This window comes from Pyrus communis, chromosome 16 (assembly GCF_963583255.1).
Source record: "Pyrus communis chromosome 16, drPyrComm1.1, whole genome shotgun sequence".
In the NCBI taxonomy this organism is placed as follows: domain Eukaryota; kingdom Viridiplantae; phylum Streptophyta; class Magnoliopsida; order Rosales; family Rosaceae; genus Pyrus; species Pyrus communis.
In genome coordinates, this window is record NC_084818.1 from 2,637,211 (window position 1) to 2,648,936 (window position 11,726).

At 35.3% G+C, this 11,726-nt stretch overlaps 1 protein-coding gene and 1 pseudogene across 2 annotated transcripts; both read right to left on the reverse strand.

Annotated features, from left to right (window-relative positions):
• Positions 1-358: 358 nt before the first annotated feature.
• On the reverse strand, positions 359-2,199 carry LOC137719439 (F-box protein PP2-A13-like). Of its 2 annotated transcripts, XM_068458477.1 has the most exons (3): positions 1,696-2,199; positions 1,450-1,568; positions 359-866 (listed from the first exon to the last, which is right to left on the reverse strand). In XM_068458477.1, the coding sequence occupies exons 1-3, from the start codon at positions 2,005-2,007 to the stop codon at positions 440-442; spliced, it is 858 nt and encodes a 285-aa protein (XP_068314578.1). In that variant the 5' UTR covers positions 2,008-2,199; the 3' UTR covers positions 359-439. The 2 variants fall into 2 exon arrangements, 1 of the variants encoding a protein (XP_068314578.1); XR_011066395.1 differs by lacking the exon at positions 359-866 and having other exon boundaries at positions 1,476-1,568; positions 1,797-1,918.
• A 7,350-nt stretch (positions 2,200-9,549) lies between these two features.
• Positions 9,550-11,515, reverse strand: LOC137719616 (dihydrodipicolinate reductase-like protein CRR1, chloroplastic; annotated as a pseudogene).
• Positions 11,516-11,726: the final 211 nt, after the last annotated feature.

Consider the following 11,726-nt stretch of genomic DNA (forward strand, 5'->3'; position numbering starts at 1 on the left):
TATCTAGTTTCAATGACTTATCATGCGTTAGTCAGTCAGTCCTTACATGAAATTATGTAGTTTACTTTAAAATGTCTGATAACGGTGTATCTATTCTATGAAAGTTCCTTGTGATCATGAAATTATAGAGTTAATTTATTATTTTTTTCTTCCAAAGTACCAAAGAATATGAAAAAGCCATTCCCACGCGTTGGTTTGGGGAAGCCATTCACATTGAAACACAAAAGAATAAGAATATGGCAAAAGACATATGCACATTACTTTGGTTCAAATTTAAACATGTTATCTGAGCCACCCCCTCACTAAATTCAGATGCCAAACAGAACAAATTGCATGCTTTCGGTTAGGGTTGCTTCTCTAAATAATAATTAATTACATACATACATACATACATACATATATATATATATATATATATATATCTCTACGTACAGACGTACTACGTACATTTTGTTAACTTTTCTCTAAACTTACTTGGGGTTATTAACACAGAGTCTAAGCAGAGACCACCTTTGGTGTGTGTACAATCAATTTGGACCATTGAAAAATTGATCTTGACTGGCATGTTAGGCTTGTTGACAACAAAGTCACCCACATGGTAATGAACCCAGCTGCCTACTTCATGCAAATAACATTCGGATAAAGCGTGCTGGCCCTCGGAGGTCGATAACTGGAATCGGACCGGCTTGATCTGCCACCCGTGGACTTGATCAACAGTGCATACTCGCCGGCCAAATCTTTTCGTACAAGTTTTGCCTAGCTGAAGCCGGAAGTACAGGCTGTAGCTCCCTGGGGGGAACTCAAACTCCAGTTCACCTAGGGCTTCAACCCACCAAAATTTTTGAAGATATGCAACTGTGTGGAACCTATGATATTACATGTCAGAAAACAAACTAAAACCCATTTAATTAATTATTTAATCAGATTTATAGGGCATGTTTGATGTATAAGAGGGTTAATCAAGACGTGTAATATAGGGTTCTTTGCGTAAGCATGCAAATTATACAAGTTTTCAAGCTATTGGAAGGCAGATTCCATAAGGTTCGTACTATCATATTTTGGCTTGTTCTCAAGGATGATGCCACCAAAATGCATGGCAAGTTATTGATTAAGAATCAAATCTTGTAAGCTTAGATATGAAGGATGAATAGAGAGAAATCTAATTCCAAGGAGCCCACCTTGAGATATAGTCATTATTCTTTGGTGCTACATACCAATTTTTTTGTTTTTTAACAGAGCGATATTCTCAAATATTTTGAATTTACAAAAAGGGGAATTTATATATAATTTGTGCAAGGAGATGGTTACATTCACCTAACCATTGAGATCCTATTAGTTGGAGGTATACCAAGATTAATACAATAGTGCTTATTAATCATGGTTAGTGAATAAAAAGGGGTCATTTCATTTTTTGAAGAAAAAAATTACTCAAATTGAAACTTTGATCACCTCGATTCCTCAGTTGAGATTTGACTCCAATATCTTCGATCGTCTATTCCTGTTATCCGCAAAGCCCTTGATGAAATGGACAAGAAAAGTTGTCCACAACTCTTATCCAACCAAGCTTCCTGTGAGGGAAACAAAACAACCATTTACATATACAAATAATAACTGACTAATTATTTGGTAGCAGCAGCACTAAATACATCTTAAATATTTATTTTTAATAGATCAAACAAAAGGGTTTGAGGGTACCTTGGTGCCACCATCAAAACGATTGGGCTGGCACAACCTAGCGTATAACTCTTTCTTGGGCAAACTTTCAAGATCAAGAACTTTGTCGACGAGAAACTTACAGTTTGAAGGCAGCTTTGACTCCCATACAAAATCAGCCAAAGAAGCGGCACGAAAAGCCTTGTTAATCTGAGCCGATTTACAAATCTCAAGTGGATCCAAGGACATAAGAATGGACGAAACACAACTCTCTGGTAAGTCCCCAAGACCAGGTTTTGTTGGAGGAGAAGAACTGGGAATATCCCTAGAAAAGAAGGAGAAACCAGTCCCCATAATACATATATGTGTATGTATATATATGTTATATAACCAAATTTATGTGTATGGTACGGAGAGGTAGAGAAGGAGGTGATAGAGGAGATGTTGATGAGGAAGAGGAGGAGAGATTGATGATATTGGAGTCACCATATTCTTCATGTATACGGTGGAGATAAAGTCGTTGCCATGGGTTTTAAGAAATGCGAAAGGCTGTTGTGACAAATGAGACAGACTACACGGAATTAAAAGGAATATAAATCTTTTTGTCAGAATTATATTTGATAATGTTATTTAATACAGTATTATGTATATTCCCACATGTTTATAGCTGTGAGCGTGTAGACAAACATCGCCTAGTTCATGGTACGTAGTGCCAGTAGAGCATCCAATCCTACAGATGAGAGACATGGATGATATATTATATTACGTACATCGAATACACACACACACACACACACACACAAATTCCTCGTGGAAAGCAAGGGCATCAAAGAGTTAGAAGTTCTCAAATCGAGTTTGAACTCCCACAAATGTAATTTTTAGGGTCACTAGCTTTATTTTGATGTATCTGTTGATCTGAGGATCAAAAATATTATGCCGCCTCATACAATACTAAGGTTGCATGAAAAAGAAAATTAATCAGTCACCAAACCAATGTGGGGTGAGATATTCTCCTATATTAATGCGCGCACACACATGACCGTGTTACATCAACGAGAAAAGAAAACAAATTGTGAATTAAGAATGATTTTAAAACCTAAATCTTTGCTATGAGAAGAGAAAATTCGTTCTTTTTAAGTAGGGTTGGGATACAAAGATGTAGTGGGACAATCTGGATATAATGGAAATTTTTTAGCTTAGTTGATTGTCTTATATACACTGAGATTATTATAATCCATTATCAACTAATTAGATTTAGTTGGTATGAAGAGTGGAGCAAAATCTGTTTATATTTGTCAGGAAGTTCGCAAGTTGCACATGGCCAAAAATTAAAGTAAACTAAATATCAAAGTGGTGCTCTCGTACCACTAACAAAATGATTAGCATACTCATTTATTTTCTCACGCTGATGAATTAATTCATGTTTTTATTCATAAGGTGTGAATGTGATCTCCTAATCAGAATTTCGCGTGGCTAATTCGCATGTTATTTGATAATATTATATTTATGGACACCTCAAGAGGATGCAAAATGTTCCCACATGGTAAGATTTTTATGCTGTTCGACTTTGATAATTGTTTATATATGTTTCAATTATTAATTAAGGCTTGTGTTTTTCCTTTAATTCGCGGCTACTTGCTTTTGTTCCTGTATTGAACTATGAAGTCTTGTGACACAAGGAATTTTGTTTAATTATACGAGAAAAATGAATTTTCACTTATTTTTTTAATCTATACTTTTGTTTATTGATATCTTTTAGATTGAAAAAAAATCAAAGAAAAAGATGTTTCCGTGAGCTAATATACAACCTAGCAGTCTTCCAATTTGAAACAAGTTTATTGATGTTGGGTTTTATGAAATCTTTCACATGTCAATTCTATATGATTAGTATATATACACACTCATGGCATGCATCTATCATTTTAAAAAACAGTTTGTCAATAAATTACATTTAAACCAAGAAGCAAAAGCATATTTTAAATAAAATCTTTAGACTAGTTGACTATATTTCCATCTCCGGAAATTTTCTTTATTCTCCCATATATATTAGTCAGCCACTAAATATTGCTGAACTTTTCATTCATTTGTACTCAAAGTGGTAGCTCCATAATTTACGCTTCTAATTTTTCAATTAGAGATTTGTTTTGTTTGGTACAAGACTTTAATTAACATGATTTATGGAAAATTATATTTATATATTTGGAATGAAGATGTCCAAAAAGTCATCCATATCATCGTCATCTTCTTGTTTTTTACGTGAGTGGTCTCCATCTTCTTGGTTTCCTTTATCAACCAACTCCATAGGTACTCATCTTCTTCATCTCCGCGGGCCTATCTCTAGTGCAAAAGAGAGATGCATTACCCATCGTTGCAGAATCCTAATAGCTGGGTAAGAATCCACACCATGCTTATAGCTTTAGTAGGAAAATATTTTTCCCGTTTTATAGGTTAAACCTATTGGTTTAGTAAACCTTCGACAAAGATTTGTTTTTCCAAACCTTTGACACATTCCAACGTTAATTACCATATGCTTTGAAGAAACCATGGTCGTAATATTGTTAGGTTAAAGAGATTCTAAAGTCAAAGGAAACCAGGGTCCCCGCTCCCATATTTTAGTTACATCGTTTATTAATATTCTAGTGATGTGCCAAACACATGATATCATATAAAAATTTGTGTTTCACTGCTAAAAATGAGTAACAAATATATATGATTAATAAGTTCCAAGAGGCTTAATACAAATATGTCGAGTGAATTTGTGACATGATATTTTTAACATAAGTTTTAAATTATATCGGACGAATTTGCGACATCTTATTTTTTTATTGTCTTTTTGAAATACAAAGGATTGCATATTAAAGATAATTAAATCTCAACATTAACATAATGGATTAGGAGTGGTGTCAAAATTTGTGTCAAACGTCGTGTCATCTGCCCCATATACATATATATTATCAATAATTTTTAATTATGATCTAAATCACCAAGACATTGTCCACTTGTTCACAACTTCACATGAATCATGTGTATACAGTAGCACTCTCACCCAAACTAGGTGCGACTTGGCACTAATTCAAGAAACTTCAACTCCTAACACAAATATATATATATATATATATATATATATTATTTTTTTTATTTTTTTTTAATAGGACAATTGGTAGGAAGTCATGGTTATCCAGCCCTTCTGGAGACTAGGAAGACTCACATAGGTATTTCAGCATCTCCCTGACCACAAGTCTGGCTTGCAAACTAGCATTGGATTTCGAACCCAAGACCTCCATTTTTTAATTTGAAGGAAGCCTCGCAATTCGTCCTTTATTACTAGATCACTAGCTCGTGGTTCCTAACACAAATATATTGGGGATTGTCTATATATTACCTAAACTTTTTATTGTAGAATCTTATTTGTTAACCAAAACTCTAAAAAAGTACCATTTACTACTGGAAATTAAAATTTACCCAATCATATTTTGCCGGATGCACCATAATTCATGGGGTGAAATGACTTTATCAGATAAAAAAACATTGGTCAGGCAAACCTAGTCAACATTTAGAATTTTATCAAAGGCTTTGCAACAAAAATATTTTGCAGGACAAAAAAATTCGTCAGGCAATGTTTTGATGCAAAGGGAAAAATTGGCCCTTATAATTAATTACTTATAAACATAAAAATAAGAGCCTTTAAAAATATAAATAAAAAAATTGCATTACACGTGAAAAAACAAAAAACGAAAAACCCTATGCATCTTCTTCATCCCCTTCCAGTTTTTTTTAGCCAACAATAAGTCATTTATCCCCCACCAATTAACAAGGACAATCTCTTTCTCTCTCTCTATGGCAATTGGATTCCAATTTTCCATCACCACGGCTGTGAAATATAAGCTACGAGGGTAGAATATAAAATTGAACTCTACAAAATATGAGAGAGAGAGAGAGAGAGAGAGCAGGGGTGCCAAAAGGTTGAAGGTATCAGACTAGGGTTTTGAATTGTAAATCATGTTTAAGGTTTTTGGATTGTAGCCTAAAATCAATTCATTGAATACTTGAGTGAGGTTTAAACAGCCTTGGCTTATCAACTCAATGAATATAGAACAAGTGATCGACCAGGTTGTCACATGAGATACTTATCTCCGATTACAAATAATTCAAATATACACAAGACAAAATAACAGAGAGAAGTTAACTGCTGTGGAGGAGTTGTAGATAGAGATGGACTGTGGAGGAGTTATAGATAGAGATGGAGTTTTCAATTTCGGACAGTCTTGGCTTATCACGTCTAGAGGAGGCGTTGACGGGGGAGCGAAAGGTGCAGTCGCACAGGGTCCTAAATTTGAAGGGGCCTCTAAATTTTTGCCATCTAACATCATTTAATAATGTTCTATATTTAAAAAAAATTGCTTTTGTTAGCACTTTAAAACCGCATTGTGCACTCCTTATTAGAGATTTTTTTTTCTTTTTTTTTTCTAAATATAAAAACTTGGAGTATAATGAGATATTTTGAGTGTCTAATAACACCCTAAAAAAACAATAGTTTCTTAATTTTATTATATAACAACAATATATATTCAAGTAAAACTTTAAAGTTAGAGGTTTGAAGTTTTTTTTTTTTTTTTTTTTATTATTTTTTTCATGTTTGATTGTTAAGATAAAATTGCTTTTGATTATTTAGTGAATGTTATGTTTGTAGATCTTTTTACTTATCATTAAGGACACTTGTAAACATGCAATCAGTGAGTGCTAAAATTTGTTTGTTTGTTTGTATTTTCTTTGAACAAGCGATATTATATACACTAAGGGGGTGGGGGAGTGGGCTAAGCCTCACAATGGGCTAACAATAATGTGGTTCAAATTCGTCTTTGACGATAATTGATCCTAAGACCTTTTACTTCCAAGTGAAGAGAAATACCACTAAATCGTAGTACTAAGTAGCTTGGTTTTGATTTAAGTAATTGTTTTCTAGTATCAATACATTGTCATACTTATTTTAAAACTTAAAACTATCTTAAGGAAGGCCTCTTTTACAAATTTTGTTCAGGCTCCCAAAATCTCAGAGACGGCCCTGATCACTCCTCCACGACCTGAGAGGACGTTGGCGAATGGAAAGCTTGAACAATAGGAATGCAAAACGAGGAAGACAAACCCTTGGTTAGCAAGTCTGCAATTTGATCAGTTGAAGCAAAATAGCCAACAACGAGTTCATGTCTGGTTACTTTCTCCCTGACGTAGTGGATTGAAGGCAACGACAATAGCACTAATATTGTCACACCATAATTGTAGAGGTGCGAGAGAATGGCGCAAGTCACGAAATAAATTTCTGAACCAAAGCAAGGCAGCAGAAGAGTAGGCAAGTTGGCGATATTCGGTAATCATCAAGATGGCCAGCATATAGTCCTATAATGATGGGAAGGTTAAAGAGTCTCACATTAGTGAAAGGAGAAACCTTGCAAGGGCTTATAAGAGGTTGGCTACTCCCTATATAGTCAATTAGTTTTATTGTGGAATGAAACCTTAACTTTCTTCATGGTATCAAAGCATGTTGGCCTATGTGTGAAGCCCAACGGCTACACGTGCTCCATGTAACCCAAATCATGTTGTCCATATGTTTGGCTTGAAAATTCACCATATGTGAGGGGACGTGTAAGGATATGAAGGTTAAATAGCCCTAACATAAGTGAAAGGAGAAACAGAACCTCAACTTTCTTCAGGTCCGCATTAGCATATGTAGTATGAGTGAGAGGACTCGATGTGTAAACAATACCTTGATCAGCAACACCTTTTAAATATCTGAATATCCATTTTACAACAGCCCAATGCATGTGAAGTTGTAGGAGAATGCATGTATTGACATACTTGATTCATTGCGAATATATGTATTGACATAGTTGATCCATTACTAATGTATGTACTAACATACTTGGTTCACTGCGAATGCAATGTTAGGTTTGGTAAAGAGTAGATATTGGAGAGCACTAACAGCATGCACTAACATACTTGATTCACCACGAATGCAATTTTATGTTTGGTAAAGAGTAGATACTTGAGAGCACCCACAACACTTTGAAATTCACTGCATCCGAGAAAGGGTCACCCTCATGCAAACTGAGGCGGCAACTAGATAGGGATGGTGTAGAAAGGGGTTTGCAATCACTCACTTTGGTTCGTTTCAGAAGATCCAAAATTTATTTGGGTTGAGTTAGAAGCAAAAGTGCAGATGTGCGAGTGAGTTCCACTCCCAAAAATAATGCAAAGGGGTCGAGATCCTTCATAGAGAAGAGTTTGCCTAACTGCATTATAAAACTTGAAATTTGTTGACTATTGTTGCATGTGGCCAAAATGTCATCAACATATATAAGTAAATAGATAACTATAGGACCATTACAGTATGTAAACTATGATAAATCTACTTGTGAGGCCACAAAACCCAAGTCTTCAAGATGATATGAAAGACAATGAACCAAGCTCTTGGAGCATGCTTAAGGCCATAAAGAGACCGACATAATTTACAGACATGTGAAGGATATTGAGAATCAAAAGGAGCTTTGGGAGTGTGCAAAAGGCACAAGGCCCCGAATTTTTGACAGGCCCCAAAACTTTTTATTCTCCTATATATATTACATATGAGTATTAATTTATAATAATAAAAATTTTAACTTAAAAGAAAAAATATCACCATATGATTTTACAATTGATTAAGTGGAGCTTATACTTAATATATTAATTTTCTACTCTTCTCTAACAATAAAAAACTTGTGTATTACTTTCTTCTACTTTTCTTAAGCAACAAAAAACTAATTTGTGATTATTACTTTATTCCACCACAAACGTATTTTCATATCTCTCTTTCAGTTGTGCTCCATTTTTTCAGAGATGAACCTAAATCATGATTTCATGGTAATTGGAGATTATTCAATTAGTAAGAGTGAGATCCTGATTTCAATTAAGTTTCAATATTGATAGTTGAACTTTGTATGAATATATTGTCTAAGAAATTATTATTTTTAAATAATTAGGAGGGTCTTTTTATGAAATTCACATAAGCCCCCAAACTGTCAGAGACGACCCTTTTGAGAATCCACAAAACCTGATGGTTGTCGCATGTATACCTCTTCAATCAATGAACTGGTTGGGGTATTTACTAATTCTACTGTCTTTGATAAGGCTTTCCCCAAATTAATCTTCTTTCATCTAAGAACTTGCCAAAAGAAAATGGAAAGGGCTGCAACTTGCGAAAAGGAAATGGAAAAGGCTGCTGAGGAATTTGCTTGTGAATTGTGTGGCTCACTTCATCCAACTCAACTGTTTTTGGTGGCTCACAAAGATGACAAACACATTGGTTCGGGTAAGAAGATCAACTGCAACATATGCACCGGCATGTACTTTAGGCATTGGGCAGCTTTGGAGCAGCACTACAATAACAGGCAAAAGAAATCATACAAGCTATGCAACAACAAGAAATGCACGGGTCCAGTCTCCAAAAGCACGAAGTCCATGTTTGCCAAAAACAGGGTGGAGGGTTTGTAGATTGCAATTTTGGTTGGGGTAATTAGGCTATATTGTCTCTGTGATAATGTGGGTAGGGCTGCCATGGAAGATCATACAATGGTGCTCATGCCTTCCTTTTGTAGGCAGCCAAGCCTTCTCAAGGAAGGTCAAGTATGTGGTCCATATATATGGAGTGGTGAATCGGCCTCTTTCTATCTATTAAATAAATATCTAAATATCAACAAATATCTAATCTTGGTCAAATAGCCAAAAGGTCTTCTAATGGAGTGCGAGTCAGCGGGCCTTTCATCCAATAGTGTTTTTCTAGTCCATGGTCAAAGAGCCTTTTCTCAAAATAGTGACTTGGCAAGAGTAAGACCAGGTCAGACAAATTTTGAGATAGTCCCAATTTCTATGAGCAATGGAGCATAACACAATAAAGTTAGTTAACAAAATCTTCATTCTTTTCTAAGTTACATGGAAGTCGAAATTATGTGGTTGGGTTTAAGATCAGTGAGACTGAAGGTTCATAAAAATTTCTCCAAGCCATACACCAGGTTCTGCAATAAAGAAACAAAGACAGAAGATATATTATCGGTTGAAGCAGGATATGCTTGAAAATTATAAAAGATGCGATGCGATACAAATGTATTAATTGGTTACCTTTATGCGCACAATCTTTCTGATTGCTAAGAGAAGGCTTGGCATGAGACATTGAACATCTGTGATGTCATGTTTCAGAGAGTAAACCTCTCCGAGACGAGAAAAATGAACTGTTGTACTAGCCGGAAGCCCTGGAAGGACTAAGCTATGCACTCGAACTCCATCTCCCAGAACTTGGCCCCTTACCTTATGCACATACGATAAAAGTGTAGTAATTAGTTCCAATCCAAGGCATAAAACTTGAACCAATAAACAACAATTTGTACTTGTGCTTACTAGAACATCGGTTGAAATATCTTCTCTGTTGTAGATTTGGTCAAGGTTAGACAGGTTGTTGGCATTTGGGTTGCATCTGATGATGGAAAATCCTGTACCCCAAATTCAACTTTAGCATATGATCTTCATGTGTAGGATAACTAGGCTTCTGATGTTACATATTCAAGGGCAAACAGCTATAGGGGACATTAAAATATGTGTTACGAGTTACATAGGACATACAATTATATGGTTTCATACATATAACAAAGTGAGAGTTTGCCATTTTTACGAATGAGTAACCAAATTTACCGTTGCAGATGCTCTTGATTCCATAATTTCTATATTATTGTAATGGAAGGAAGCTGAAATTGCAGCTTGTTGGAGAAGTATCGATCCAATGGACAAAGTCGGTGCAACGAGACAACCCTATACACAGTTGCAGCTCCATATCAGTGACAAATGTATGGTTTAATTATGTGATAAAAGAGGGAGAAAAAAAAAAATCTCTTAAAACTTAAAAAAAAATCTCTTAAAACTTATTGTATGAAGTACGTCTCACCCTGTGCTCACTATGCTGGCTTTGTCACATAATGCAGATAATGTTGATACTGTATGTAATTTAATTTTCGGCACATAAACCACACTTCAATTCTCATGCCAAATGCTGTTGCCTAGTAGAGAAATAATCAATCAAATGAGAAAACGGAATCAGGGTTTTTAATGTTTCATAAATAGTATTTGTGTAATTACATGTCGTAGACTTTGGAAGGCTCAGTGAAATCAACAACTACTCCTAATGCTTTAGACTGCCAATTGTCACAGAGGAATGAGAAGTATCAACAGAATAAACACATACGTGTATCTATTTATTAATGTTCAACCATTGAATTGGTTACCTGTGAAATGGAACCTAAGACCATTGTGAGATCATTTGTTATCTGTATTTCCAAAGGCTCTTCCATGTCACACACCTAAAATTTGTTAGAAGGAAAGATCAAATTATCCCCATATGTTAACATGCTACTTAAAAAAGTACAATGTATAAATAGGGATCGCTGTTAACAACTCTCGTGATGAGTAGATGCTGAGAGTGTTGATGACAATACTAACAGAAAATGAAAATGTATTAAGAAATGTGAAAATACTCTCCCAATATCTTCTCCTACGAGATAAGAGTCCACTGCACCAGCCACCTCCATTCCTCTAGCTCTGGTCACTGCAGTTACAGCCGCCCTTCCAATTTCCTTCGCTGCTCCGTTTATAATTACCTATCTCAAGACATAGGATCACGTTTAGCAACAAATTTTAGTTTAATTTTCAATAGTTCACATTATATAAACACCTTGATGCTGTTTTGTGACGGCTGCATTGAGCAACAGATGGAAGGTTTCGCTTTGGCATGTCTTTAATTTTTGCAGACCATACGGTGATGAAATTTGCAGCTCAGTGCTGCCATGGCTATTTAGTCAGTTCAGCAATTTCCACAGTAAGAGATAAGGATTTTGGCCTGTAGCCACTTTCTTTGGTCTCTCTCAAAGATAAGGTTTTCGTTAAGTTGGATTGGTTTTGTTTGGAGGGAAATGTGTGACAAAAATTGCCACATTGACAGGTATGCATGTTTCAATTTGTGTCTTACTTTTGGGGCCATGCATGTTTGCGCATGTGTC